The 27,314-nt window shown below is 50.3% G+C and overlaps 1 protein-coding gene across 1 annotated transcript in view; it reads right to left on the bottom strand.

Annotated features, from left to right (window-relative positions):
* LOC128278549 (uncharacterized) overlaps positions 1 to 27,314 on the bottom strand; it is a 61,958-nt gene that overhangs the window by 1,254 nt on the left and 33,390 nt on the right. The window contains exons 3-11 of the mRNA XM_053017281.1: positions 25,422 to 25,535; positions 23,415 to 23,563; positions 22,720 to 23,335; positions 21,791 to 22,638; positions 21,441 to 21,644; positions 21,146 to 21,383; positions 19,718 to 19,816; positions 17,989 to 19,611; positions 9,387 to 10,496 (exon numbers count right to left, since the gene is read on the bottom strand). Coding sequence (XP_052873241.1) covers positions 9,387 to 10,496; positions 17,989 to 19,611; positions 19,718 to 19,816; positions 21,146 to 21,383; positions 21,441 to 21,644; positions 21,791 to 22,638; positions 22,720 to 23,335; positions 23,415 to 23,563; positions 25,422 to 25,535 — 5,001 coding nt within the window. The remainder of the gene's footprint in view (positions 1 to 9,386; positions 10,497 to 17,988; positions 19,612 to 19,717; positions 19,817 to 21,145; positions 21,384 to 21,440; positions 21,645 to 21,790; positions 22,639 to 22,719; positions 23,336 to 23,414; positions 23,564 to 25,421; positions 25,536 to 27,314) is intronic.

Here is a 27,314-nt window from a genome sequence, read left to right as displayed (position 1 = left end):
CTCATTTCCGCAAGCCGGTCTCGCTGCCATTTCGAAAGAAATTTTCTGTTAATACCAACACTACTACATGGCCGTGGCAACTATGTATTAAAAAATTAAGTGTATGCGCTGCACACCACGCAGTTACGTTCTGATGGACAAAAACAGTTCTTGAAAATTCGCTAACAAACCTAACACAAGCCAAAAGAGTCTTGGAATATCCCATAGAGCGATCTTAACACGCAATGAGCGCAATGCAAATGTACGAGAGCTGATCAAAAAGTTTCGCGACATTGGAATTTCCGCGGGCAACCTACATTCTGTTAAGTACGTACAGGGAATTTGTGATTTTAAAGAAAATGTTTTATTTGATTTTCCGATTGTTTTGTGGCTTTAGGTTGCTACACATGTCAGAGAATTATGGTGAAAAGTTCGGCCATTTTGAGCAATCGGTCAATTTTTAACAGTTGTTTTACTGTACACGTGTCTTGGCCCATCGGCGATTTTTTTCTCTTCCAAAAAATGGATGGCATACAATCTTTAACAAATTTGGTGTGAAAATTTAAATTAGGAGCTCGGACGCAATCGAAATGTTAACTGTGGCTTATGGTGAAGCTTTTAAGACCAAAAGCATTGCTTATCGGTGGTTCAACATTTTTTCAGAGGGCCGAGAAGATGTTAAAGTAAAAGAGCTAAGTTTGGTGAAATGTAAACAGTTTTGCTTACAGATTTCTTGGATTGCAGGGTCGTGTTGCATCATGTTGTTGTTGCCAAAAGATAGAACGGTCAATAAAGAATATTTCCTGCAAGTTAGGCGCAATTTGCCCGAAGCAATCCTTCACAAATGCCCGGACATGCGCGAAACCTAAAATTGACTTTAACGCCCCTGCTCACACATCGTGGTTTCTGCGCAAAGTTTTAGCCAAACCAACACTCTAATGATGCGAAAGCTACCGAATTCTCTAGAACTGGCACCCTTTGACTTTTTCCCGTTCCGGAAACTGAAGGAGGCCATGAAAGGACAACGCTACGCTACGGTTTAGCAGACAAACGTCGATGAAGCAAATTTGCCGAAGCCCAACAGTTCACCAAACATTCACCGAGTATTCAAAATGGCCGAACTTTATACCATAGCTGACACGTGTGGCGCACACTGACGCCACAAAAAAAACGAAAATCGGATATACGTAGCCCGCAGAAATTCCAAGGTCACGACACTTTTTGATCAGCTCTCGTATCTGAAAGGTTTTTTTTTCTAATTTTTTCCATTCTTAAGAACGGACACGGGCCAAACGGGCCGGACCCGAGAGTTGTTAGAAGTAGTAAAATAACTCACCGACTTGAAGCGAGAAGCGCGGCTCCTTTGTGGATTGACATGAGCAGAGTCCGCCGGTCCGAACGACGGCCGATTCGACCGATCCCGGTGTGGATGGCCAAAGCGGGGTTGGGTAGAGCCAGCACCATACGCCGAGTACCGTTCCCTACGAAACGGTTTGCCGGGTGGTGGAATCGCCCGGTTGAATTGGGCGCCGCGAGCATAAGTCGGGCAACTAGTAAACTCACCGGACGGATTGTACCGTGCTGGCCGTTGCTGATGGTTTTGTTGACAGTGCGGCGGATATCGGTAATGCTGCTGCTGTCGCTGGTGGCGTATTTTATAGCCGGCGTTGTAGTAATGTGAACCAACCAGTTGATATGGCTGATAATATCTGCTTCCGGCGGCGTCCTCCGTTCTTCCCTGAGCGGATCTAGCCCCCCGTCCGTTGAGCTTAGCCCTCTTCGGTGGGTACGGTGGCTGGCTCATCACGTATAATGTTGACACCACTACGAAACACACAGAAACAAACTAATTTGATTTTGAAGGCTGCTAAGCGACAAAATACAGAATTTAAACCAACAAGCAACTACGACGCATATACTTGCGCACGAAATAGCGTCCCCCTAGCAATGACAGTTTCAGTGCCAAGTGTTCGTTGTCGTGTTGGTACAGCATCCTTCGTTAAGTCGTTGATCACTACTACCAATGCAACTTTGCTGAGAAAGTCTATCTAAAGGAATATCTTGGAAAGGGAGGCTGGTTAAAAAACAACTCTTTTTTGGCAGTTTGCCGTGATAAGTGATTCTGCTTTTTATCCGGCAATTACAACCGCCGAACGATCTTTACCTACGGCAGAGACAATGTTAATCTCTGTTGCTTGCTGTAACGATGTGTTCTTACGGGCGAAGCAGTTGGCCCCACGTCAATCCCCATTGGCCGAACTCCATTTCCAACGAACATCCGTTTCTCATATAGCGGTTAGGAGGAGCAAATTAGTGTGCATTTTTTCATTTGGTTATAAAACAAAAACGGCCGAATATTTTTCGATGCCGCATTTTTTATTTGAAAGGTTGATTACGAACATTTTTTTATGTAAAACAATTTTGAGAAAATGTTTACCACGATTGGCTTGGCAGTAGCTTATTCGGTCGACCTATATTTGAGTACATTTTCGATTGTATGTGGTCCTATTTCCTCAATAGCAACTTGAATTTCGGTCTTAAGGTTGTCAATGGCTGCTGGTATGTTCGCATAACATAAATATTGATTGTGGCTGTCACTGTATGGCACGTAGCGCCGTCCTGTTCAAACCAAACGCCGTCCAAGTTCTCAGCTTCAATTTCGCCGAAAAACCAATCAGCCAAAATCCGCACCAAACAGTCACTCGTTGTGGGTGCATTGGCTTCTCTTGCACGATGTGTGGGTTTTCCGAACCACAATAGTGCTTATTAACATAGCCAGAGGTGGAAATGATCTTCAATGAAATGTGCTTTTGACGAATGATTTGACGACCTACCACTTTGGAAATATTTTTTCATATTTCCAAATTTTCTGCAACCAAAATTGTATTTTATACATAAATGTTAAGAATCAACCTTTCAAATAAAAGTTCAAACATCGAAAAATATTCAGCCGTTTTTGTTTTATAGCCAAATGAAAAAATGCACACTAATTTGCTCACCCTGTACTATAGTATATGTGGTCTGATCAAAAATTTTCGCCACATTTGAATTGACTGATTACTCGAAATGGCCGAACTTTTCACCATAAGTCACTAACAAGTGTAGCAACCTAATCGTATCGAAAAATCGAAAATCGGATATACGTGGCCCGCGGAAATTCAAATGTCGCGAAAATTTTTCATCTGCCCTCGTCGTGTGGACCCATAAGTCGCACTTGTAAACAGACTCGGCTCCACCGAGGAGCGAGAGTTGTGACAGAGTTCGAGATCCCGCTCTCGCTCTTACCGACTTACGGCTCTTAAGGCTTTTTACCAACAAAGTGAACACCAAATTAAGACTCGTAAAACGTTGCCAAACTTACGCGTACATATGTTTACGTTCTCTCAAAATAGCTGACCAGGTTGCTAAAGGAAAAACCTGGAACAACAATAGGGATGAAGCGACAAAGAAAATCAGCGAATTAGAACTTTCGTGCAATATTTTTGAAGAGTTTCCGTTAGCAACCGATCAACAGTGGAACGGAAGCTGTAAAAGTAAGGAACACGGGTGCAAGCGTGAATGGTTGGCACTACCGGAGCAATCTAGAAGGTCACGAAGTACTAAGAAATCAATGGGTTTTTGAAACAATGAACAAGATACACCAGGTATTGTAGACCACGACGGCTTTCCGTTACTAAGTGGATCACCTCAATTCAAATTCAATTCATTCAAATCAAAAGCAACCCTGACCCTGAAATCATACATCATCTTGTCAAACTGACAAGGTAGATGAGCGCCATCGAACATTAAATCGCCATCGAATTAAAGAACATAATGGTAAAATGTGGTGCTAAGTACCATTTAAACCATAGGATTATTTTTTTCTTATCGAACCACAAAACCTATTGTACAAACTTATCTCAATCGACGAATCACTTAGATTTGAAATTAATAAATCAATTACTACTATTTTGCATTTTTCATTCGATCAAAATTAGTTTTATTGTAACATCAAACGTTCAATTAATCCAGTTCATCCGGTTGGATTTTTCTTTTATTTCCAAGAATGTCCCCGACAACGTCGGTCAGTTACTATGCCAAGGATGTATTTCGTGTGTTGGCGGTAGAGTTTCGACCGTAGTCTTTTCTATCCTCTCCTCCAGATAAATTCATCATAAACTGTGTTTACGGTGTAATAAAAAAAAATGAATGAAATAGAAAGAACCCCACACTGAACGGCAAATACTAAACCGCAGATATATGCCCATGAATTCATACCAAACGAAATGAAACTAAAGGGATAAGCGCCCAGATAGGGGAAAAAAAACTCGCACAGTGCTTCTCATAAATCGCCAATCAGGTCCGGTTCCGCTCATCGTTCGTCGGTAGCGGCTCCCGGTGGAGGGTTTACTCCGGATTCACGGCGATAGTATCGGGCTTCGTCGGCGAATGTTCGGTCAGTTTAGCCCGCTTGTTTTGGACGCGTGGTTCCGTTGTCCTTGGTATGAGACCGGAGCACCATGGTCGTTCCGCTGGAGGCCGATCCTCTTCCCGTTGCCGGAGTGCCGGAGGAGGGGGAGCAGCTGCTGGCATCACTTTGCGGGTCAAGGATCTTGTCCGAGACGCTGCTGGCGATAGTATCGGGCTTCGTCGGCGAATGTTGGGTCAGTTTAGCCCGCTTGTTTTGCACCGCACTCTTGTCGGGCGATTCTGGGCGCCGGAAGCAGCGAGCTTCAATGGTTTGCGACGAGCACGGTTCGAGACGGTTCGAGGCTTCGGCGAATAGCCTGCGCCGCATCAGCGGACGCGTGGTACCGTTGTCCCTGGTACGAGACCGGTGCGCCCTGGGGGTTCCGTCGGGCGATTCTGGGCGCCGGAAGCAGCGAGCAGAGGCTTCGACGGTAGGCGACGAGCCCGGTTCGACACGGTTCGCGTCTTCGGTGAGGAAGATTAGGCGGCGCCGCACCAGCGGACGCGTGGTTCCGTTGTCCCTGGTATGAGACCGGTGCGCCCTGGTCGTTCCGCTGGAGGCCGATTCGCTTCCCGTTGCCGGAGCGCCGGAAGAAGAGCAACTGCTGGCATCACTTTGCGAGTCAAGGATCTCGTCTGAGACGCTGTTGGGATCAGCATCAGCAAGCGGTTGCCGCTGGCGTACTATAGTCAGCGTCGCTGGGGGCTGGCCATCACGGCCACCACCGATGGTGCCGAACGGCAGACGGTGATTGTCCGGAGTGGTGCTCTCCGGCGACAACTGCACGTCGTCGTTCTGGCCGTCGTCACCGGCCGGAGCCGGTTGGTACGCTGGTGCTGCATCACGGTGACTGGCGTCCGTTTCGCCCCGCAAAGTTCAGGCTGGCCGTGTTCAGCTTGCACTCAACGTGTTCGATCGTGTCTAAATAGTGTTGTTTCAATATCAGTCTTCACCGATTACGTTCAAGTAATCTTTTGATAATACAATACCTGCACTGCGAACTCGATTCACCAGTTCTCGGAACCCACTACGATTCCACCAAGCTACCAAGGTTTTCGATACCGGGAGTAGCGATTAGCGCGGGAGTAACAATCCCGCCCAGCGGTTATAGCGCCAAAAAGTATATTGTTCTATTCTTTTCTATTATAGAGACTTTGAGCAAGAGAAAAAGTATTTCGCCCTGTCGGTCGGGGGAAAACATTGAGACACCTTGTGTATTTTAAAACTAATCGAAGACTACTCAATTGAGGTTTTTTGTATCACAAGGAATTTTAACTTAATTATTACTTGTAATTCAAACACAAATTCATCATAAAACTGTTTTAATTCTCGCATCAAAACTCAATGGATCTTGAACTTGCAAATATAAACACAAATAATCTGTCGAAAAATCAAACAGCCCGAAATATTTCGCCCCGTCCACCACACCTCCAACTATAACGTATTAAACGTTTCAAAACGTATTTGTCGTAACGGGTAAATTATAAAACGTACTCAAACCGAACGAACGAACGAGCGTTTTGTATTTGTTTTATGTACATTATTCAACAGACGAATCAACCCCATAGTTGGTGTGATCTAGAATATATAAAATTCCCTGAGAGAGTATTTGCAGTCCCACAATCGTTTAGAATACGAACGTATACATAAAATGCATCGTTTAGGGTGTAACAGTCGTTGGCGAATGCTAATCACCCTCCGGTAACGTTGCACAAGGAAACTAAACCGCATTCAGCATAAAGGTTCAGGTTCAATTCGCAGCGGTTTTACGAAGTGATCTCACCGATCACGAGGACGACGCGATCGGTGAGAGATGGTGAGCGGGTGAACGACCCAAGCCATACGGTGGTGCAGAATCAACGTGAAACGTGACGAGGAGTTCGAGAAGTTGATTCGGACGCAGGACGAAAACGCTTCACGCGAGTCGCGAGTTGAGAAACGACGTTCAGATAGCGATCAGTGAAAAGGAGTGAAGTCGCCTTTCGTTGAGGAAGAGTCTTGCGGTCTAGTTACATATTGCAACGAAACGTTACCGATGCATGTTAAAAAAAACCGTTTCCTTTCCTGTGTGAGTCTTTGCACTGCACCATGTAAAACTCCAAAATAGAATCGCTGTACTCAAAAACGCCTTTGAGACAAGAAATCTGTCCCAACCAGCAGGGCTGGGGCCAAAGGGGGGGGGGTTTAGGTTTGATTATTTTTCTCAAGGAAAAAGTTGTGCAGAGTATTGATTGATTTGAATTGTGGCACTCAAAATTTTATTGAATCATTAAAAAGTTTTAATTGAAATTTGTTCGTGTCAAAGTATCATCATTAATCAACCGTTCTTTCGTAATACCTGCCAGGTGCTCCGTTACGAAACAGAAACACTAGAATAGTTTTACACTTACATAAGGCAAACCATGAAACCAGAGTGAGGCGGTACAATAATGAAGCTAAACGAATAAATTGAGATAAAGCGACGAGCGAGGACATCCACTTGTTCGACAACGGTGAAGAGTTGAGAGAACAACAGACCAAAGCCGATTGCGCAATTTGTTTTGATTGGATTGTTTTTATTTTGGAAATATATAGCTACAACCTTCGACACCCCAGTTTTCGTACCTGTTTTTCCGCCTTTTCATAGCTCATTTTCGTCCTCTTATTCCATTGCTTTCACCACGCTCACACGTTTCTGTTTCGTTTTCCTGCCCGCTCGTCATAACGTTTATTGAAATTACAGTGGTCCAGATAATATCTACTACTCATAATGGTCATATGTTAATGACAATAATAATAATAATATTATTAATAATAATAATAATAATAATTAGAATAATAATGGTAATAGTCAGCAGTAGTAATAATAACGGTAGCGCGTTATTATCAATAGTCAGTTTCATAATATTCTTGGTTACTAGTGATCAATTCTCATACTTGTGGTTTAGCGCATCATGCACCTCTTTCTCTCTCTCTCCCTCTATCTCTCTCTCTCTCTCTCTCTCACTCTCTTTCACTGTCATATTTTACAGCCGGTGAAGGATCGAATAAAAATGCCGATTCCTTTCCCCCGTTCGGATCAACGTTCTACTATCAACCGCGTTTAGCCACGGTGCACGACACCGGGCGAAACGCGTTGCAGTAGAGCATCTTCGAAAAGATTTGCGAAGCCCCATAGCCTTGCGCTGCACCAGCACATACGAGTGCATCGTACATCTAATGCAGTCCGCCTTGCCACCTTCTGTGTACTCAGCGCACCGCACCATCGTGCACTCACGTGCTTCCGCTGTTTGCACGTTTTCTTGTTCCATAGATCTGACCATCACTCTGACCACAAAACCATTAAACAAAGCTGTCGTGCAGTAAGTAAGTTTATCAAGTGTGCACTGCGCGTTGCATGGCGCGCGCCTTCGGTCTCGGTAGAAAGTGTTTCAGATTCGTTTTTTTCGATTTCGCTTTCGTGCGCTTCGACTCACTCACCGGCGGTGGCGGAACTTTTGTTTGACTATTTACAAAGTAACGAGACAAGAATCTGCTACCAACTGTTGCCCGGCGGTCTGGCTACCTAACTAACGCTATCCAATGCGCTGCAGTGATATTTTTTCGGTAGGTCGTTAAAATATCGCGCACCATGCAATGCACACCATTGCTTCAGCGTAGTTTCCCGTTTTTTAACAATAAATTACGTGTTTCACACGTGTGTCCGCCGCTCCCGGCTACTATGTGTTGTGTTGTGTCGCTCTACTCGTTGCTAACTTAATTTACCATCATGCTCATGAGATGTCTTCCGTTCGCTCCTAGCACTCTCGTTTGCTCTGGTGTTTTTTTGGGAATTATTCAGGGGTGCTGTCTTGTGTGTGTTTTCATTTTTTTAACAAAACCATTGATAGATGCATACCGCAGGACCGGTGCATGCTAGGAGTAAGACAGGACCTACACACCTGATCGCTTCTAGGAACCCCCACCCCACCCCGCCACCCCGGCGCATGTGCATTACTATTTCACCCGTAGTTGCGTGTTTTGCAGCAGCTTATCGTTGTGACGGTCATCATAGCTTGGAATGTATCTCCGACCCAATTACCGACTTCCCCTGCCAACAGAGCAGTTTTTGGTAAGTGTTAGACCGCTCCGATTGTGCCGCAACCAGTCATCAACCCGCAGCAGCAGCATTTGCGCCTTCATTCGATCGCGTCTGAATCCTGCACACAGTCGTGAATGGTCGCGGTTGAATCTGAGCTCGGGCTGGCGCTTTTGGCACAGAACGGAACCTCACAATCGTTGACCAGCGGTGACTAGATTTTGTGTTGGTGTCACTGAAAGCATGAGTTCGTCACCCGACGATGATCCCATATGCCCACTGAAGGAACACTGCAGCCGTACTAGGGCGGTGTTAGAAAGTCTGTTTTTCTCCCACAACCGCTAGATGCATAGAAGAATAAGGAACCATGCAGTGGAACAATGCCCCATTGCTCGTAGAAGGGGACCAGTAAAAAGGGGGCCCCGGTAGAAAGCACCGAATGTTCAACCACTCGGTTGGGAAAAGGACATTGAACGGCGCACCAACTACAACGCTGCCTTGCGGCAGTCCAGCGCAAGCGGTAGAACAAGCTGGTCGGGGACTCTGGCTGACACTTACTAAAGGCTTACGACGGATTGTTTTCATTGCACCTGACAGCCCATGCGGTTACTCATGAACCTCACGGAGCCCTTATTATGCCGGTGCCGGGCAGTGCTACTCGATTTCGATCGATCGCAGCAACCGCGATTTGCGGTCGATCGGCGTGAGCCCGGGAACCTTTGGGGCTTTGCCTCTTTCGCTATCCCCACCGCTAGTGAGGGGAGAAAACAAATGGCCGCCACGGGTCGCCGTAGTCTGTTGCTGCTGCTGCTGCTGCTGCCGAGGGCAATCTTCTGCTAGGTTCGTGCCACTACTACTCGTCGTCCGCCCATTGGAGGCTCGGTGGTTGGTGGTACTTACGACGGCGTCAATGCTGTCGTAAAACTCGCCTCCCTCCGAGGAACTACCGGCCGTGGTACGGACGACCCCGGACGAGCCGCCTGCCGTTGCGTTCGTAACCGCAGCGATGCTGGTGGTGTTGGTGGACGCCGCAACCATAATCGAAAAGGAACCGGTTGATGACAGCCGGTCGGTGCTTCCCCCATACGCCGGGGAGTGCAGCAGCCGGTTAACCTTGAAGTCGATCAGCTCCTCACTTAGGAGGTGATGCTGGTGCTGCTGCGGACAGTACAGTACGCAGCTCTGGCGCTCGGTGCTACTGTCCCCGCCGTCCGAATCGCCACCCGACTGATCGATGCCATTGCTACGGAAGGGCACAGGATAAGCCTGCTGCTGCTGCTGCTGCTGTGCAGTGTTCGGCTCGCCCGATACCGGAGCCCCGTCGTCTCGTTTCGTCTCGCTGGCTAACCCTCCGCACGCCCACCGCAACTGCTCCCACGTTTTCAGGATGTTGCGGTTCACTTTGCCCACCAAACCGCTCCCGGTCGCAGCGATCGCGGTTTCCGTGCCGCTGTCCGCCGGCAGCGGCCGCTGTGGTGGTGTGGCCCATCGCATTTCCGTTGGCCCCCCGGTGAGATGCGGAATAATTAGCGACTCCTGCGCTGTTGCGGCGGTGGACTCTTCAACCGTCCCATCATCCGGCACGTGGTCATCCGCTTTACCGTGGTCATCGTTGCCGTCGTCATCCAACAGCAGGATCGGGTGCTTGTACGCGAACTCCAGGATTTGCCGCTGGGCTGCCCCGTTGACGGCGGGCACCGCACGTCCGGTGACGTGGAAAATGGGCGGCGGTGAGGCCACTAGTGCCTGCCCCTGTGATTGCGGCGACTGCTGCTGCTGGTGGTGGTGGTGTACAGTAATACCGCGCGTCTTTGCTGCCAGATACTCGCCGATCAGACCACTAGCCTCGGGGCCATCCGGCCCACCAACGATCCCACGCAGCGGACGGGCGGCATCGGCACCGATTTCCGGCATCAAATAGCGACAGTCCTGTTCAGCAGCAACAGCAGGCGGTAGCAGTGGTACCAGCACCGTCGGTTTCGGCACTCGGAAAGTGTTACTGCGCCGAGCCTGTGCGGCGCCAGAGTGAGTTCGTGCGTCGATCCAGTGTCCAGGCCCGGGGGAGGAGGATGCCAAGCCGAACCGTAATAGAACCGAGCGACAGAGAGAAAGAAAACAGAAAGGAAAATGAGACCGAGAAAAGAGCAAAGGATATGGAGTGAGTGAAGAGAAGGAAAGAGCGCTGCATGATAGCAGATAAAGAAACAGAGAAACAATTATTAGGAGCCTCTTTCGTTGGGGGCGCGACTCGAAAGAGGAAATTGATGTGGGATATGTGGGGGGGGGCCTTTGTGGTTGGCACGTTGAGGGGGGAGGAAGGGTACACGCTTCAATCTACAATTTCCTGGAGCGGAGTATCAAGCTATGTTAGTAATGGATTGACCAGTAATGGGGAATGGTGAATGACAGTGTTGGTGTTGGCAAATGAATAGGAAATCAAACCAGGCAAAGGGTGCAGGAAGCGTGTGCGCAAGATATGTACGTAAGCGATCGACTGACTAGTAATTAAGCAGAACCCGACGGTGCAAGGAGGGAGCAGGACCAGCCACATACACACACAGCGCTCTTATCCGGTGGCCTTTTGCGCTTTTCGTTAGAGTCCGCCACGTCCGATCAACGACGAAGAGGCGGGCAGGCGGGTTGGTTCGCTGCCGTCATGCGCTGTGCTAACGAAAATGGAGATCCCCCCCAAAAGGGATGCCCGTGGGATGTTATCATGCATCAGGAGCAATTAATTAGCAAAACAGAAAGTATCGTTTAAATCAGGTGCTGCTCTCCACCGCGGTTAGTAGGCAGACGGGCGTGCGTTAGAGACGGCTTCCAGCACGCTGATTGGCTGTAGATTAGCATTCTTCTAGTACACGTACACAACGCGTAGCTACCTCGAGGTTACTTTCGATATTTGAGCAACGCGCGCGGATCTTGGACGCCAGAAATGGACTCTTTCTTTCGAACAGTTGCCAGATATTTTCCCCCCCAAAAGATGCCAAAAACGACAGAAGCAAAGTAATGTAATTTTCTCTCTTGGTAGCGAGCCGGACATACGGGTGAAGATCAGAGAGCGAGACGGCTACGAGTGGTGTTTGATTAGGCGGAAGCATCTGGGAGCCTGGCACGCGAGAATAACACTAAGCTAGCGCACCTTTCCCTAACCGATCCTGCTAGCTAGCTTAGTTCGCACGCACATCGTTCGTTTGCGATGGCGTCTGACATCCCAGACCACCCCCACACAGCGCAGCGCATTCGTTTCCCACATTCCACGATCCATCCTCCACTGGCGAGTCCGACGAGGCGAGCGAAATGTTTTCCTGTTCCTGCACCGGCGCACGACGAAAGGAAAACCAATAACACCAACTTTAATGTAAAACAAATGTAAAAGAAAAGAATGAAACAAAAGACAATGGAGATCGGGTGAGGTGAAAACGATGCAAGGATGGCGGGGAAAACAAAGAAGTCGTTATGTGCGGCGCCAATACAGAAAGAAAGTTCAATAAAACGAACCGATCAGGACGGGAAGGTAATATCTTACGGTATATCGCATCGTATCGCACGCGTAGCAAAGGAGCAGGAGTAGAAGGACTTTCGAAAATAATAGGAAGATGATCCGAGCCGGGAGAGAAGCTTGAGATAAAGCGCGATGGAAAGGCGTTGTCGTAGGTGTAGGGCCAAGAGATGAGACAGGGAAACCGTGAAAAGTGAACTGAAAAAGTGAAACGGGGTGCAAAACAGTAAAATTTGGCAAGGCCGTTTGTCCTGCCGTTCGAAAGCGTCTACACTACGGTACCAATGGGCTACTAAGGGGTAACGAAGGAAAAACCACAAACCCACACTGACTACTGCCTACCCGGGGAATGCGAAACACACCCATCTAAAACGGTCGGAGCAAATGGACAGCCCAAAAAAGGGAAAAGGAAATAAAAGGAAGTGGCTTGGTAAACTGAATTTGCAAAACCGATAAACACAGGACAACTGGAAACAGTAGCAAGTGAGAGAAAAAGAAAAGGGCTACAGAGTGATAGAAACATGAAACAGAACTACACAGACAGCGGACAGCCGACAGCCGAAATCAAAGGTACACGCGTGAAAGAATGGAACCTGAGAATGGAAGCGCGATGTTTGGGGTACACCCTTTGGCAGCCAAACGGTTGTGGGCGGTGTGTGTGCACTCACAATAGTTTACCGCGCAAACACCGAAAGAAAACACGAACAGTTTACGAGTATGGTGAGGAGCGGGGAAGGGAGAGTGTATTGATGAACGATTGAGTATGAGTAGATGTTGTATGCGTAGAGAGATGCTTGACCAGCGAGACGGAGAAAGTAAACAAACAAACGAAACATAAAAAAATAAGTAGACTTACGAAACGAGAAGAAACAGGTTGGAACTCGCGCGCTAGAGTAGAGCAGTAACACAAAAAGTAGTAGCAGTAGTAGTGGCAGTAGTAGTAGTAGTAGTAGTAGTAGGTGATAGTAGTAGCATTTTGGCTAGGCTGACTGGTGAAACTGATCCGCGGACTTCCATCTGCAGCGCTGCCTGTCGTTGCCGGCTCGCCGTCCTTTCTCCTACACCAGAGGTCTCTCCTTTGGCACTGGACCCGGGGTGTTGCAGGCCGAGTGGATGTTTGGTTGATGTGTGGCGCTGGCAGCTTGAGCCGTATCTTCCGGATTTCCGATCCGGAATCCTCTGCACGGCCGAGTGTTACCGTACCGTTCCGGCTTCCGATCAGTTTGTTTGGACACAGCGGCTGCCGGACCTCGCTGGTCCGGACATCTAGCATTTCTAACGTTATTCGACGCCTGATCTGATAGTTGCTTCAATATTCATGATTCGAGTGCGACTGCTAGTGGACTGCAGTGGGAGTTGTTACAACAGCAACATACGGTAATACACACCCAGAATGGAAGTGTTTCACGAGAATAGCGTTCCGCAAGGACCCATTGTCTCTCTAACACTCTGCCTTAGCTGCCTTTCTGTCCTCGAACCGACGTGGACTTGGTTTCCTCCCAGATGGCTCCCTCTTTATGACCACAAAAAAAAACTAACAATAGAGCAGACGGTTTGGTTACGACACATCCCCTCAAAATTGCACCAGGAGATTGAAACCCATTTTATACAACAACACTAGGCAAACGTTGAGCAGCTCGCGACAACCTCATCGTATTGAACCGGTTTTGTTATAAAACTATTGCAAGGAGCCGACATTTTCAGCTTGGGTAGTCCGAGAGTCATTTCACTACTCAAACCAATATAACACGAAATATCGTCACGAAGCTGACCATGAGTGGCGGGTTGACGCGGCGTCAACTCGTAAAAAACACATTATTACAGAAAGCAACAGACAGTTGCAACATTGTCCATGTTGCAGAAGAAGATCCCTCGGTGGTTGTAGCCGGATAGTAAGACGAAGAAGTTTGAAACATCTGCTGAATCACTTGTACCAGTCCAACCGACTCCGTGTCTGCTGGGAAAGGACTATTATGCGTGCACCTAGGCGTACTTAAAAAAACCCATAACAACACTAGTTCTACACTCGACACACAGAAAAAGATCACAAACCCTCCAATTTCCTAAAAACAAATCAACGAAGAATTACATTCCTTGACACGCCACAAACACCCCAAAATAACCACTCCCTGAAGGCTTGAAACAAGGCTATGAAAGTGAACCTCACACCTTCATTCGAATAGACGATAACAATCCTAAAAACAGGTCAACCCCAACCCTACACCAACTAGTACCCCAACAACGTGAGCACCACAAGCAAGCATTAATACCGGCCAGGTTTGTAGTATATCAACAGTTGGATGCGACAGAAAGAACTGCGCAATCAAGGCGCTTGGGAAGGATCCCATGGAAGGATCCATTTGTACAACACCTAGAAAGCATTCCCTTACAAAAATCATATCTTTTTGCTGCAGTAGAAACTATTATCCCTACGACAAGACGTCACTTAAGTAGTATGTTGCGGTTAAGCACGCAAAATTCCATCCTCCCCTGGACCTGGATACTATCGCGAAACCTGCACCAAGAAGTCTTATCTCGAACGAGTATTGGATCGCACACGGTTAACCTATTCCTACATACTACATACCAATTCCGTCCGTCTCTGTAGCCATCATTACAGTAGCGATCGAACGAACTGTAAGATAGAACAAGGCCAACGTGCTTATGTGGGAAGCTTCTACAAGCACGGCTATGCCTGTCCCCGATGGACATTCTACGTAAAACAAATTGGCAATGTCTCGACAATTCACAGTGCGTTGATTGTGAATACGGCTCGGCCTAGTTTAAAAAGAAACCCCGATAGAATCAAACCACACGCACCAGCCAGAGGGACGAATGAAGCTTAACGCGCTCAGTCTTTGTCGTCTCTAAACAAAAACCAACAACAACCAACAGCAGCAAGTCCCAACCAGGGTTAAAAAAAAGTTGGTCCGCTACCACCAATTCGTTGCAGACACGAGCCAGACGAGCCCGATGGGTGTTAGTCATATTGCCAGCGCCATCAGCTTCTGAAACGGACCAAGATAATCTAAACACGACGAAGGATCCGCCTTCTCGCCAGCGTCACACAGGCGCTTTCCGATAGGGGGGCCTCTCTTATTGGTACGGTTTATCTCCGCATTATATTAGGTTGGCTAAAAAGAAATCGACGTTTTTTGGGTGATGTTCAGAACTATATTTAACAGGTTTCCAATGGTCCGATTTGCGTCAAATATGCACCATTTTGTTGGAAAATTAGTTGTCTTTTCAAAGGTAGTCTTATAATGTCTCTCTTGTAAAAGGATTATTCGTTATTGGCGAAAAACTCGAGAAATCCATTTTCATAACCCTTTTTTGATCTCAGTTTTTTATCACTCCGGAAATTTTGTAATGCGCGAAAAAGGTGTCAATCGCTTAGTGCAAGGTCTGGACTATACGGTGGATGCATTAAAACTTTCCAACCAAACTCCTGGATTTTCTGGCGAGCCACCAAAGACGTGCGTAACATTTCGTTGTCCTGTTGGAACACAAAACCTCTTCTGTTGACCGATTCTGGCCGTTTCTCGTCAATTGCTAGCTTCGAACGGTACAGTAAATGACGGCAGCAATCTGAATTTAGTATTAAGCCACACGGAAGTTGCTCATGATAAACAATTCCCTTCAAGTCCCGCCATATACCCCGTAGAACCTTCTTAGCCGTTATTCCTGGTTTGGCCACCGGTTAATCTGTTTTACCACCCTTAGACCACGATTATTTTTACACAGTATTGTCGTATGTATGCCATACCTCATTCCCAGTATCAATCATTTAAAGAAATGGGTCGATTTTGTTCCGTTTGGCCAAAACTTCGCAAATGGCAAGTCGAGCCATCATGTTTTTTGGTGTAAATAGAGTGGGGCCCAAACATCGAGCTTCTTTGTGAATCCAGCTTTGCGCCAATGACTTTAAGCTGTTCGATGATTGATCTTTAGCTCCTGGCCGATGCTCTGATTACTAAAATGCCGATCTACTTTGATTATTTCTGTGATTTTATCGACATTTTCGATGACGTGTCTGCCTAGGCTTTAACATAAAAAATAACTGAAACGTGTCAACGAAACCAAAATTCACCCAGCTAGCTGTTAGAGTATCGGTACCATGAACACCATGCGAAATTTCAGTGGTCTAGCTTGAGTTTTCGCCTTTATCGGACAAAAAATGTAAAATGCACCGAATTTTCTCTGCGTTGACCTCCATTGTTAACACCCTGTAACTCACAAACCAATAGAACAAACAAAAAACAATGAATGCATTTTTTAAAGTGTAAGGAATCAGCTTTAAAACGAGCCTAAACTTGAAACTGTACGATCGATACTTCACGAGATATCGATCACTAAAGGCATCTATCGTGAAAAACGTCGATTTCTTTTTAGCCAACCTAATAAAAATATAACAAAACAAAAACCAAGGAAACATCAAACACCTTTCGAACAACGTAGAGTTTGAACGAGAGCGACAATAGTACGTTGTGTGCATGCCAATAGCCTGCTGAGATCAGTCGACGACGCGTTCGACCTTCTATTTTACAGAGCTGTGTGGGGCTCTAAAACTCTACGAAACGAAACCCGCGCTATCGAAGAGTTCCACAAGGAAGTGAAGCGCATCGAGTGAAAGCTTAGACGAATCCGTCCTGCTGCGACAGCTACGCGGAGAGCTCGGTTTTATTTCGCTTAACTGCTCCCGCTTGAGAATACATACTACATCCCGCATACGCTATTATGCCTAGTATTCAGATACAATTCTCCTGGACCCCCGGCGGGGCGCACCTGTAACACCTGTAAATCTATCACCCTAAATCATCCACATCCTGCGGACTGCGCGCGGTGCCGCATGTCTAAGGTCCAACACAAAACAAAACAGAAAAACACAAAAAAACAAAAACCATAATACAGCGTGCGGTAGGAGGTATATTAGAAATACCCATGATGTACTGATTCCCGATAGGTGCATAGTCGCTAATACTCTTCCGCTGACTCTCCCGTACACCCCCTTCTCCCGTAAAGTATCATAATGATCTGATCGGACTGACGCACTTACTGGTAATATCTGCCTAACGGGAACAAGTGGGGATGGGTGGTAGGGTTTTGGCGAAAAAACGGACTCGCGCAGAGGTAGAGTGCGGCGGCGGCGATGAAGTAGACGAATCCCGGGGCCAAACGGGAATGCTTCGAGGAACAAAAACGGAGCGCCTGCGGCTTCCGTTAGCAGGCAGCAGGTTCCCGATGCAGGGATTTAGTCACACACAGACACACACACACACACACAGACACCAGGCTTTGCGTTGCGTTGTTAGTACCGCCGACCGCCAGACCGCCGTCACAACATAGAACACAGCGCGCACACACACAGTCACACCACCGTTACCCGCGTCCTGACGAACTATTTTTCCCCATGCCGGCCGATCGACCTGCTGTGCTGTGTTGTTGTAGCTTCGTACCACCCTCGCCGTTCACCTCGACTATTCTGACACTCCTCGAAAACACCCGCCCCCGGGGCCCCCTATAAGCTTTGTCTCCTGTTCCTGCTGGAGAAGCCAACACAGCCAACTGCACGGCACCGAGGGAGAAAGAGAGCGCGAAAAACGAATCCTCGAACGAGGGCAAGAGTTCGGAGAGGAGCGTGGAGCGAGATCGAGACGTGCAGTAGAAAAAAAAAAAAGATAGCAGCATAGTTCCCTACGAGGGCCTACGAGTCGACACCAGCGATTCCCACTACTCGAGTGCTTCCCATCGCGATTCGCCTGGCACACCACACACCCACGTGCTCCCGAACGGTGATTTATGATGATGGTGATGATGCAGTGATGGTGTTGGTGGTGGTGTTGGGGTGCTCTGCGCTCTGCGTGGTGGCCGTGGTTCCGCCGTGTACACTTCACTGCCGCCCCTGTCTGCGCGACCAGGTGGTGGTTGTGGTGGTGGTGGTGGTCCGGAGGTCCTCTACATCTTCAGCCAGTTCCAGAAGGACGACCGATTGTTGCGTACCTTAATAGTGTCACCGGTGGCGGCCGGAGCAACGACCGAGTTGGTGTTTGGCTGCTGTACGCTGCTGCTGCTGTTGCTGCTGTTGCCGTTGGATGCATCGGTCGCGGCCGCTGCGATCTGCGACCCGGAACCGACCGAGGAGCCCGTGGTGGTGCCACTACTACTGTGCCTCATCATCAACCCTCCTCCTACCGCTACCGATCCTCCACCACTCTGTTTGCGCTCTCGCACTGGCGGCGGCGGATGATGACTACCGCCGGAGACGGTGGCGGCGGCGGCGCCGACGACGACGCTCACCGAGGCACCGCTGACGGCTCCAGGCGTGCCTTTATTGCCCACCACCCCGCTGCCACCACTGTTGCTGGTCGCCACCACCTGCTGTTGCCACCGGGACAGGGAATCACAGTTCTTGACCTTCGTTGTAAGCGAATCGCGCTTGGTGCGCGGCTGTGGAGACGAGCTCGTAACCGTGGACCCCCCGGTAACCCCGTAGCCCGCCCCACTAGGCCCCGCCGGTATCATGGACGGTGACACGGCTGCAGACGACGCCATGAATGTTTTCGAGGAAACCGCCGCCGCCGCCGCCGGAGATTTTGCCGCTGAAATCGGTATCGACGAGGAGCGCAACTTCTCCAGCGAGGGCGTGTCCTTGCTGCTGGTGCGCCAGCTCTGGGCCGAGTCGGGCCTGTACAGGCTGCCGCTACTGCTGCCGCCGCTGCTGTTGCTTTCGCGAGCCCGGCCCGACGGTGTCCCGTGGGTCGTCGAAGGCGGCGGCGGTTGCTGCTGCTGGTGCTGGGCGCCGAAGTAACTGGCATCGCTTGACTTGACGTACAGGCTGCCGGTGCTTTTGGTAAGGCTGCGGTTCGAGAGTGGACCGGACGACACGGTGGAACCACCGGATGCCGCAGCCGCCAATGGACGCACACCGCCGCCCGCAGCACCAGCCATGGTAGGTGTCGTAGGCGTGGTGGAAGTGGCAGCGGCCGCGGCCGCGACGGCGGCACTAAAATTTCGCCCACTCGGTGGTTTCGGTGCGGACGACCCCTTCATACCCGGCAACGGTATCTTGGACGGGCGCCGACGAGGTGTTTCCGGGCACTGAGGTTGCTGCTGTTGCAGATGGTTGTGGTACTGATGTTGTTGGTGCTGCTGCCGGCTACCACCGGTGGTGGTAGTGCTACTGTCCCGTTCCGCTTGATCCTGGGCCGACTCCGTGCTGCTGCTGTGTTGCTGTGCGATGTCATCCATCGCGACTGGCGTCATCGCCTTCATGGACGGAGTCGAGACCTGCGACGATGGGAGCCGCATCGCCAGCTGACTGTTGGACGCCATCGTGCTCGCATGGTGATGGTTAAGGTGCAGCAGAGGCGATTGCCGATGCTGCTGGTGCTGCTGCTGGTGCATCTGATGGTGGTGATGGTGGTGCAGGGAAGATGGTAGCAACATCGCATGGGCCCCGACCGTGATGATATGCTGCTGCTGCTGCTGCTGCTGGTGATGATGCTCCGGACTGCCGGCCGCCGAGGACGATGACGATTTGCTCGACGACGATGCCGCCGCCTTCGACTCAATCACCCGCAGCTGAGCCTTCGTTCCTTCGAGTTCGATCGATTTCTCCTTGAGCTAAAACACACATCAAACACATCAAACACAGTGCAAAGAGCAGTGACGGGGGCAGAGCGCAATCATCGTCCGGCATCCATCGTCTCCCAACGCTTTCGGTACCAACCTGAAACCGGAGGTCATCGACGTCTTCCTTCGATTTTTCAAACTTTGCACTCAGAAATATTCTGGATCGCGTTGCCTGCTCCAGGCGCTGCTGAAGAACCTGCGTAGAGCGTGGTGGAAAACGTTTTTCAAGGTCATATGGGTCTCGTGCGGGGACAGACAAAAGAGAGGCAGGGGTGTTAGCTATGAGTGATAATACCGGACTCCCGCAGCACTCCACTTCAGTATTCGAACACCAAAGAGACTCCCCCAAGGAGAGACTAATTTCACATGATTAACTTAATTAAATAAACAACAACCGGTAGGCAACAATAATACCCGAGGGCTGCAGGAATGATACCAAAACGCCCGGTTTGGCCAAATTATCTCTGTGCAATGGAATGCAAGTTTCTTTTGCCGCACAGGAATTTTCAGTGTCCCGCATTTCGTACAGTTTGAACGATTTATTTTGAATCGATCATCCCGAAACGCGAAATTATAATTTCATTTACACAAAATGTTTGAAACTATCTTTGTTTTGAGACCCAAGAGAGTTCCTACTAAGATGGCACCACTTACTAAATTCGCCGGCTTGAATCAGTTCAGTGCTGGCAGCTTGCAAAATACACCGAAATATTATGTTGAACGCCTCAAACCAAACGTTAACTGGACGAATGGTTCTAGGGTACCCCACACAATCACATCTAACCCAGGATAGTCCTTCCAAAGGCTACGGCGTGAACTAAACAGGGCCCAACAACACCGTTCAGAGGAGCAATACTACCCCGCGCAACAATCAGAGGCGCCAGAAAGCTGTAAGCTGCTCACAAAAAAGGCAGACGTTGAATTTCTGTGCACCGACGAGCTTCGACGTAAATTTTTGACGGGCCGGCGCGTGTAGCCAGATCGCTTTCCCTGGGACCAAACCGTTGGAAAAACCGGATCACAGCAGCCAAGGCTGTGTACGAGAAACCGCAAAAAACCCTAACCCGGGCTGGCGATGAAACGAATCCGCCCCAGTCGGAAGGTAACATAATGCTTCGCAGCAAACAGGTGCCATGTGGTTGACGCACAGGTTCGTTGATTATTTGAAGCGCTAGATGAAGCGGTTCACCCGGTGGCTTTAAAAACTTCCAATACGAAAACTATAGTGCCGTGGTGCACTCGCGGTTGAAAGGCACGCACAATGGAAGCGGATCCACGCTTTCCGATACTGTGAAAAAGAACGTGGCGTGCGGCGTGGCAAAATCCCTAGGCCGCAGCTTTGCCGCACCCATGTGGATGTGTAGCATGCCTCTCGCGCTGCGGCGGGAGGCGTGTTTACTGCTGCACCCCGAAGCGTCCTGCCAAAGCGACCACTGAAACACCAATCCAATAATGCCCGTGCAGCCGCTAGGAATGCTCCCCCTGGAGAAAGGTAGAGCCGGGCTCTCCGCCGCCACTCGCTCACCTGATTCTGAACGGTCACCGTCAGCAGATGGCGCTGCAGCTCGACGATGTTCGTCTCGAGCAGGATAGCGGCAAACTTCTGCGAGTCGAGTGACCGCACCTTCTGCAGCCGGAGAGTGCCGCCACCGCCAGGCGGACCGAGCAGAGCGTCCAGTCGTCCGAGGGAGCCCACATCAAGCGGTCGCCCTCTGACGGCGGCGACGCTGGCGGAATCACCGGTGGCCGGCAAGTCGACAACCCTCTCTGCGGTTCTGCGATCGTCGGCGTCATCGGCGTCGTCTTCGAGAGGTGGCAACACTGCGCCGCCGGCGCCGCCGGCCGCAGCAACAGCGGCCGATGACTTGGGCATTGTGGTGCCTGTGCTGCTGCTACCACCACTGCTGTTGTTCTCCACCGACGGGGCCGCCGCGTGGAACCGGGACGCTTTCGCCGGGGGCTCACCCGGCGACACACTTCCTTGCTGCTGATGCGGAATGAGAGCTTTAATTGACTCGGATGAACTGTGTGGAGAGCAATAGGCAAACAAACGATGCAGGACACAGAGGTTAGGAAACAGTAAACACACTCGGAGGGCAGGCGGACAGGATTGATTGATTGTGTGGGGAGCACCACCCGAGAAGGGGCACCACCAGCACACCACACGTACCTAGGCGTACCACTTCTATTTACAGGTTGCGGCTGGTGATGGTGGTGGAGATCATGTAGTTTCGAGTTGAGCTCCAGCTGCTGGCTGTGGGCTGCCTTCAGCTGCTCGTGCAGGCTGCGCACGGTGAGCGTGAGCGTGTCGACCTCGTCCTGCATCTTCGCCGTCCGTATCCGTCCCGCCACCGTTTCCGCCTCGTACCCGGCCATCTTCTCCAGCAGCCGGTCACGCTCGTTGCGCAAAATTTGTACAATATGATCCTTGGCCGCGACCACCACCGGCAACGCGAGCGCACCCCCACCACCACCACCACTGGGGTCCTCGTGATGTCTACCATGGTCCGCCGGACCGTTTCCTGCGCCTTCACCACCGCCGGTCACCGCTACAACCACGGTGGTGGGGGTGGTGCCGGTGGTAATGGCATCCGTTACCGGTGCCGCGGACGATATCACGTCAAGGGTGCCGCCGCCGCCGCCACCGCCACCAGCGCTAACCTCCGCTGGGTTGCAGTGGTGAATGACAATGTTGTGGCTGCCGCTACTATCGTGCAGGTGATGGTGATGACGTTGAGAACTAGACGCTGCCGACGAAGGCGCCGACGAAGGCGCCGACGGTCCACCAACGCCGCCCACATACTGCTGCTGCTGCTGCTGCTGCTGGTGCTGGTTGCTCGTTAGTAAATTGGTTGGCCTAAGCTTCTCGGACGCTCGCTCCGTAAGGACGTGGTGCGGCAGCAGGTCAAGCTCGTCCCGTAGCCGACTACTCTTCCTATGTATCACATCGAGCAGATTCCACAGTTCGTTCTCGGTTTCCACCGCCAGTCGGTTGGTTGCGGTCGATGAGCCGGTGCCCTGCGAAGTGGTGAAAGGGTTCATAAATCGGAGCCCCGGAGGAGGTTCAAAGCCACCGCCAACCCCGACCGGATCGCTTACCTGCACAGCGCCGCTCGTAGAGGATGCCGCACTGTGCGTCTCCTTCGACGAGGAGGTTTCGGTCGAAAAGCCCGAATCCTGTATCACACTACCATTGTTGCCTTCGCCGCTCTTTGGTTCCTTTTTACCGCTATGGGAGTTGCTTCGGCTGCGTATCAGCGAAGATGACGAGTGTTGTTGCTGCTGCTGCTGTTGTGGTTGCTGCTGCTGTTGCTGCTGCTGCTGTTGATGATGACCGCTGCCGCTGCCATGCGAATGTTGGTGAGGTGGATGGTGCTGCTGTGGATGCGGATGGTTCAAATCGGATGTGGATGAGGACGAGATGTTGTGGATGATAGTAGGCGGGGTGGCACCGACGATGCCCGTGGAGCTAGAAGCACCGGTACCACCGGTGATGGTGCTGCTGATGTTGGTGGCCGAGGTTGCCGGCGGAATGCTTGTGAGCCCACTGCCCACCGTCCGTTCACCGGTGGTGCTGCCGGTGCTGCTGGTGTTCGTCACACTGCCACCGATGCTGCAACTAGCGGCAGCATTAGTAACACCACCGCCACCGCCGAACGGTTCCTTTTGCACCGTCAGTTTGCGCCGGATCCGGATACCGGGCTCCCACTCGCGTCTACGAAGAAATAAGTTGAGCGATGAACAAATGAAGGCTAGACCGGGGTCGCGCAAACGGGGCGCATTGGCGTACTTACCGGGTCGTCGCCAGAGAGGAGGAAGACGACGGTATGCCGGTGAGGGTGCTGTTCGTCGCTGACGATGCCATCTTCGTTTTAAGGTCGGGAAAGGTTTCGATAACCAGATCGCGGAACTCCAGCAGGGCGCCGACTTCATTCTGCAGTTCCTGCAGGGCGAGCCAGATGGAAACATGTAAGCTTTTTTCTGGATATCGTGTTACGTGCTACGAAAAAAAGTGTGCGCACGTGCATTAACCAGACATTAACCCCTCGCCAGAGGCTAGTGGATCTTCAAAGTCCCCGGAAATTGGTTCTTTTTGTGGGGCAACTTTATTTCGTCAACGCGTTACGCAAATAATGAATCGCTTCTTGTTCATCTGCGCTGGAGAGGCTAGTAGTAATGCTGAGCCACCACATCTTGCTGTTGCTGTGTTGAATGTGTGGTGTGCTGCTCTTGGCTGGCGGCAATACTTCTTCGCGTGCCACCAACAGGAAGAAGACTGAGACCTGCCCGGGAGAACGCACAGCGGGAGCATCCACAAAGCGTGCCACAGTGGAGAGGGTGCAGCGAGGCGATGCGGCTGACTGATCACCACACATCAGCACATTTGCTGCCGCTGCCGGTGCCATACGTCGCGCCCCCGCCTGCGCCCCCGCCTGCGCTCCAGAGTTCCCTCTCGGCGCTCGCCAGATTCGCCGCCAGCTGGACGGGAAAGCAACGGGAGTTTAGACATGCCGGGAGAGCACGCACGTATGTGTGGGGCACCACATATGGGCACACGCAGCGCAGTAGAGTAGTAATTCTTTTTTTTATTTCACCCCAAAAGCACGAAACGTAGCGGGACAAGCGCAGCTCTGGAGCGTGCAGCGATGGATGATGGCTGACCGTTGCTGCGCGCTGTTTTCTGGTTGATTTTAGTTTTTTTCGGTTACTTGAGGTACAAGCGAGGTAGCTTTCTACACACACACACACACACACACCCGCTCGGCTGCTTCACCTCGGTGCCATGAGGGCTAACACGAGAGCGCTACTGCTGATCAGGCAGTGTCAGGTCAGGCTTCCGTCACGGCTTCGCTAACAAGTAACAACTTTGTTGGCCATGCCCTTGGCCATGGACTAGGCTACCCTTGCATTGCTAGAGTGCCAATCAGTGCCAGTGCCATCTCACGGGTGGCTCTGGCTGGGCACGTCTGGACGAAGGAAGCGTAACTCCCCAGGGGTTCAAGTCGCGACGCAGGCGTCGCAAAAGAGAGAAAGATAGATCACAAGTTGCTAAATCAACGGTCTCCGGAGTCAGCACACGGCACCTTCTTCTGGGTGAAAACAACAAATGTTTCGTTAATAATTGCGTCGCCCGCTTCTGATGACTCAAAACCTATTTATGGTGAAACCACGAAAATAATGATCCATGGCCAAACTATAACACCAACCCACGTTTCGCCTCCTACACCGGCAAAGAGCGTAAAAATTTGGAGCCATGTAAGGCCCGCGCGCACGTCCACCCGAGCCAGAGCGGAGACTGACTTTTCTGCATGTGGAGCGCATGTGGGATGAAAGCCGTACCATGTGGGCTCTAACTGACTCGGTGGCGGCGGCGGCGGCGGCGGCGGCGGCGGCGGCGGCGGCGACGGCGGCTGCTGTGGATCTGTGGAGGTAGTCCATGTGTGCCAGTTACTTCGGAACAGGTCGTGCGACCGATGAACTTACGGCCGTAGAACCAGTCTGACTTCATGCAGCACTTCTTCATCTTAATACGGGAGATAGATGAGCGTTACCTTTAGCGTTACTTGCCAATTGGAACCTATCAAGAACCGTAGGGGGGCTCCGCTAAAGTGGTGCTACTTTTTGTACCCGGCAGATGTATCCCCAAATAGTGGAGTATTGGGTCTATTGGGAATGGCCAAACGTGTTTGACAGGAACCACGACAGGTTCAGTTTTGGGCTCGTGAGAAGCTCGTGCGTCAAGTAATTAAGAGAACCAATGAAAAAGCGCCGCTTTCTGGGTGCTTCTGGGTGCTACCTACCTGTAGTGACTTGGTTTGGTCGGTGACGTGATGATAGTGATACGGCTCGGCAGCTGGTGTCCTCAATGGCACATACTCCATACCAGGTCGCGAACCAAGTGTGCACAGGTCACTCTGGAAGTAGAAGAGCGGCAGGCAGCCACATTAGCAACAAGTTAGAGATAGAAGCGCCCTCAATGAGTCCGCTGGTAAGGGGTTTTGTTTCTGTTTACATTCTTACTCAGAGACAGTTAAACTTCAGACAGTTGGCACACAGAAAGCCGGACCCTTCGTTTGACGTTTTGCCGTTCGTTTGACGTTTGACTCCTTCAGTTTTAAACATTACGAAAACGTTTGAAATTTTCGAACAAAAGTCTAGCTCTGGGCACACGCGGGACTGACACCGGGGCACGTAAAACATGGGCTGGAAAGTCCCGGGCCTAACCTATAAATGGCGCTGTCAAAATTTCATAATGTTCTACTCACAAGTTTGTGAGCTGGTGTGCTTAGGAGTGATGCTACTTTTATTATTTTCAGAACCATGGGGATCAAATGCCAGTTCGTATTTGAACGTGACACTGCTTGTTGATGGGGGGAATAACCACCATTCAAGCGAAGAAATGGCTTGAAAAATGTTATCAGGTCTTCGCTCCATCAGAAACAACACGTATAACGACGTTGGGTTTCTCTTACTTCTTCATCTACAAAATAGTGTTGTATGATCGAAAAGTGAAGTTGCGACAGTTAGCTGACATTATAACTATGAGAAGGCTCTGTTTTCATAGTGGGTGCCGTGTTTGCTCACCGTGAACCAAAAAACATGGAACTAGTTGATGATTCTGAGCAGTAAAAAACCTGAGTTTTTGCGTCGATTAGTGACCATCGACTGCACTCCGGAATCACAACGATCGCCATCTGAGTGGAGAGCAACCGGTGAACCTCATCCAAAAGTTATGGCCTCGATATGTTGGAATCTTAAAAAAGGAAATATCATCAACGGTGAATACTATCTGGCGTTCTTGGAGCGTTTGAAAGCCGAAATTGCAAAGAAACAAATGTTGTTTCGTCAATCACAAATGATTGTGTGGCTCTTGAACGAGATTATGTTGATGAATAAATCCAGCTTTGACTAAACAAAACCGTGTGTTCCCCCTTAGGACTTAGGACGGGACTTTTGAGCCCATGTGTTATTGCCGTAGTATTGTAGTTGGACACGACCGTTACCCTACACCAATTTGGAGATGCACTACGACACTGAACCGAGCTGGCTTAGTATACGCCTTCGATGGTGGGTGATGCCTATTAGCAATTTCTTCCACTATTACTCTCACCTCAACACTTCCTGGAACTGCACTCTGCACTCTCTCTCTCTTTTTTTTTTCTTCTCTCTCTCTCTCTCTCTCTCTCTTCTCTCGCTGCTCCGCTGCACTGCTCATTGTGCGCAAGCTTTCCTTCACGGGCGACCGCGGGCCGTTGGACGGATTCGGGCCCGCGGACTTTCGGTCGATTCGGTGCACGCGCCGCGCCATTCACCGTGCGCGCGGGTCCAATTTTCGATTCGATTTGATCGGTTGCCGCCACACCAACAGTCAACGACCACCACCACCACCACTAGGCAGACTAGGCGCCTCGAGCAGCACTCCGCGTGCCTTAAGAGAGAGAGAGAAATCTGCCTGATCAATTATCGATTAGGCGCGGGCTGTGGATCGATTTGAGTCGGTGATTTGCAGGCGAATCCCTGTGAAACCTCCCGAAACAACGCACAAGCCAGCACAGAGGGCAGGCGCCACTGCACCAAAACGAGCTAATTGCATTACAAGTAACAATATCGCATAAATGCCAGTTCTTTCGATGAGGCCCCCCCCCCCCACCCACCCCACTTTGCACATCGGAGATACACGGTTTTCATAGGCA

Source organism: Anopheles cruzii, chromosome X (genome assembly GCF_943734635.1).
Source record: "Anopheles cruzii chromosome X, idAnoCruzAS_RS32_06, whole genome shotgun sequence".
Taxonomy (NCBI): Eukaryota; Metazoa; Arthropoda; class Insecta; order Diptera; family Culicidae; genus Anopheles; species Anopheles cruzii.
The sequence above is the reverse complement of the archived record's forward strand: the minus strand, read 5'-3'. Positions and strand labels throughout refer to the sequence as shown.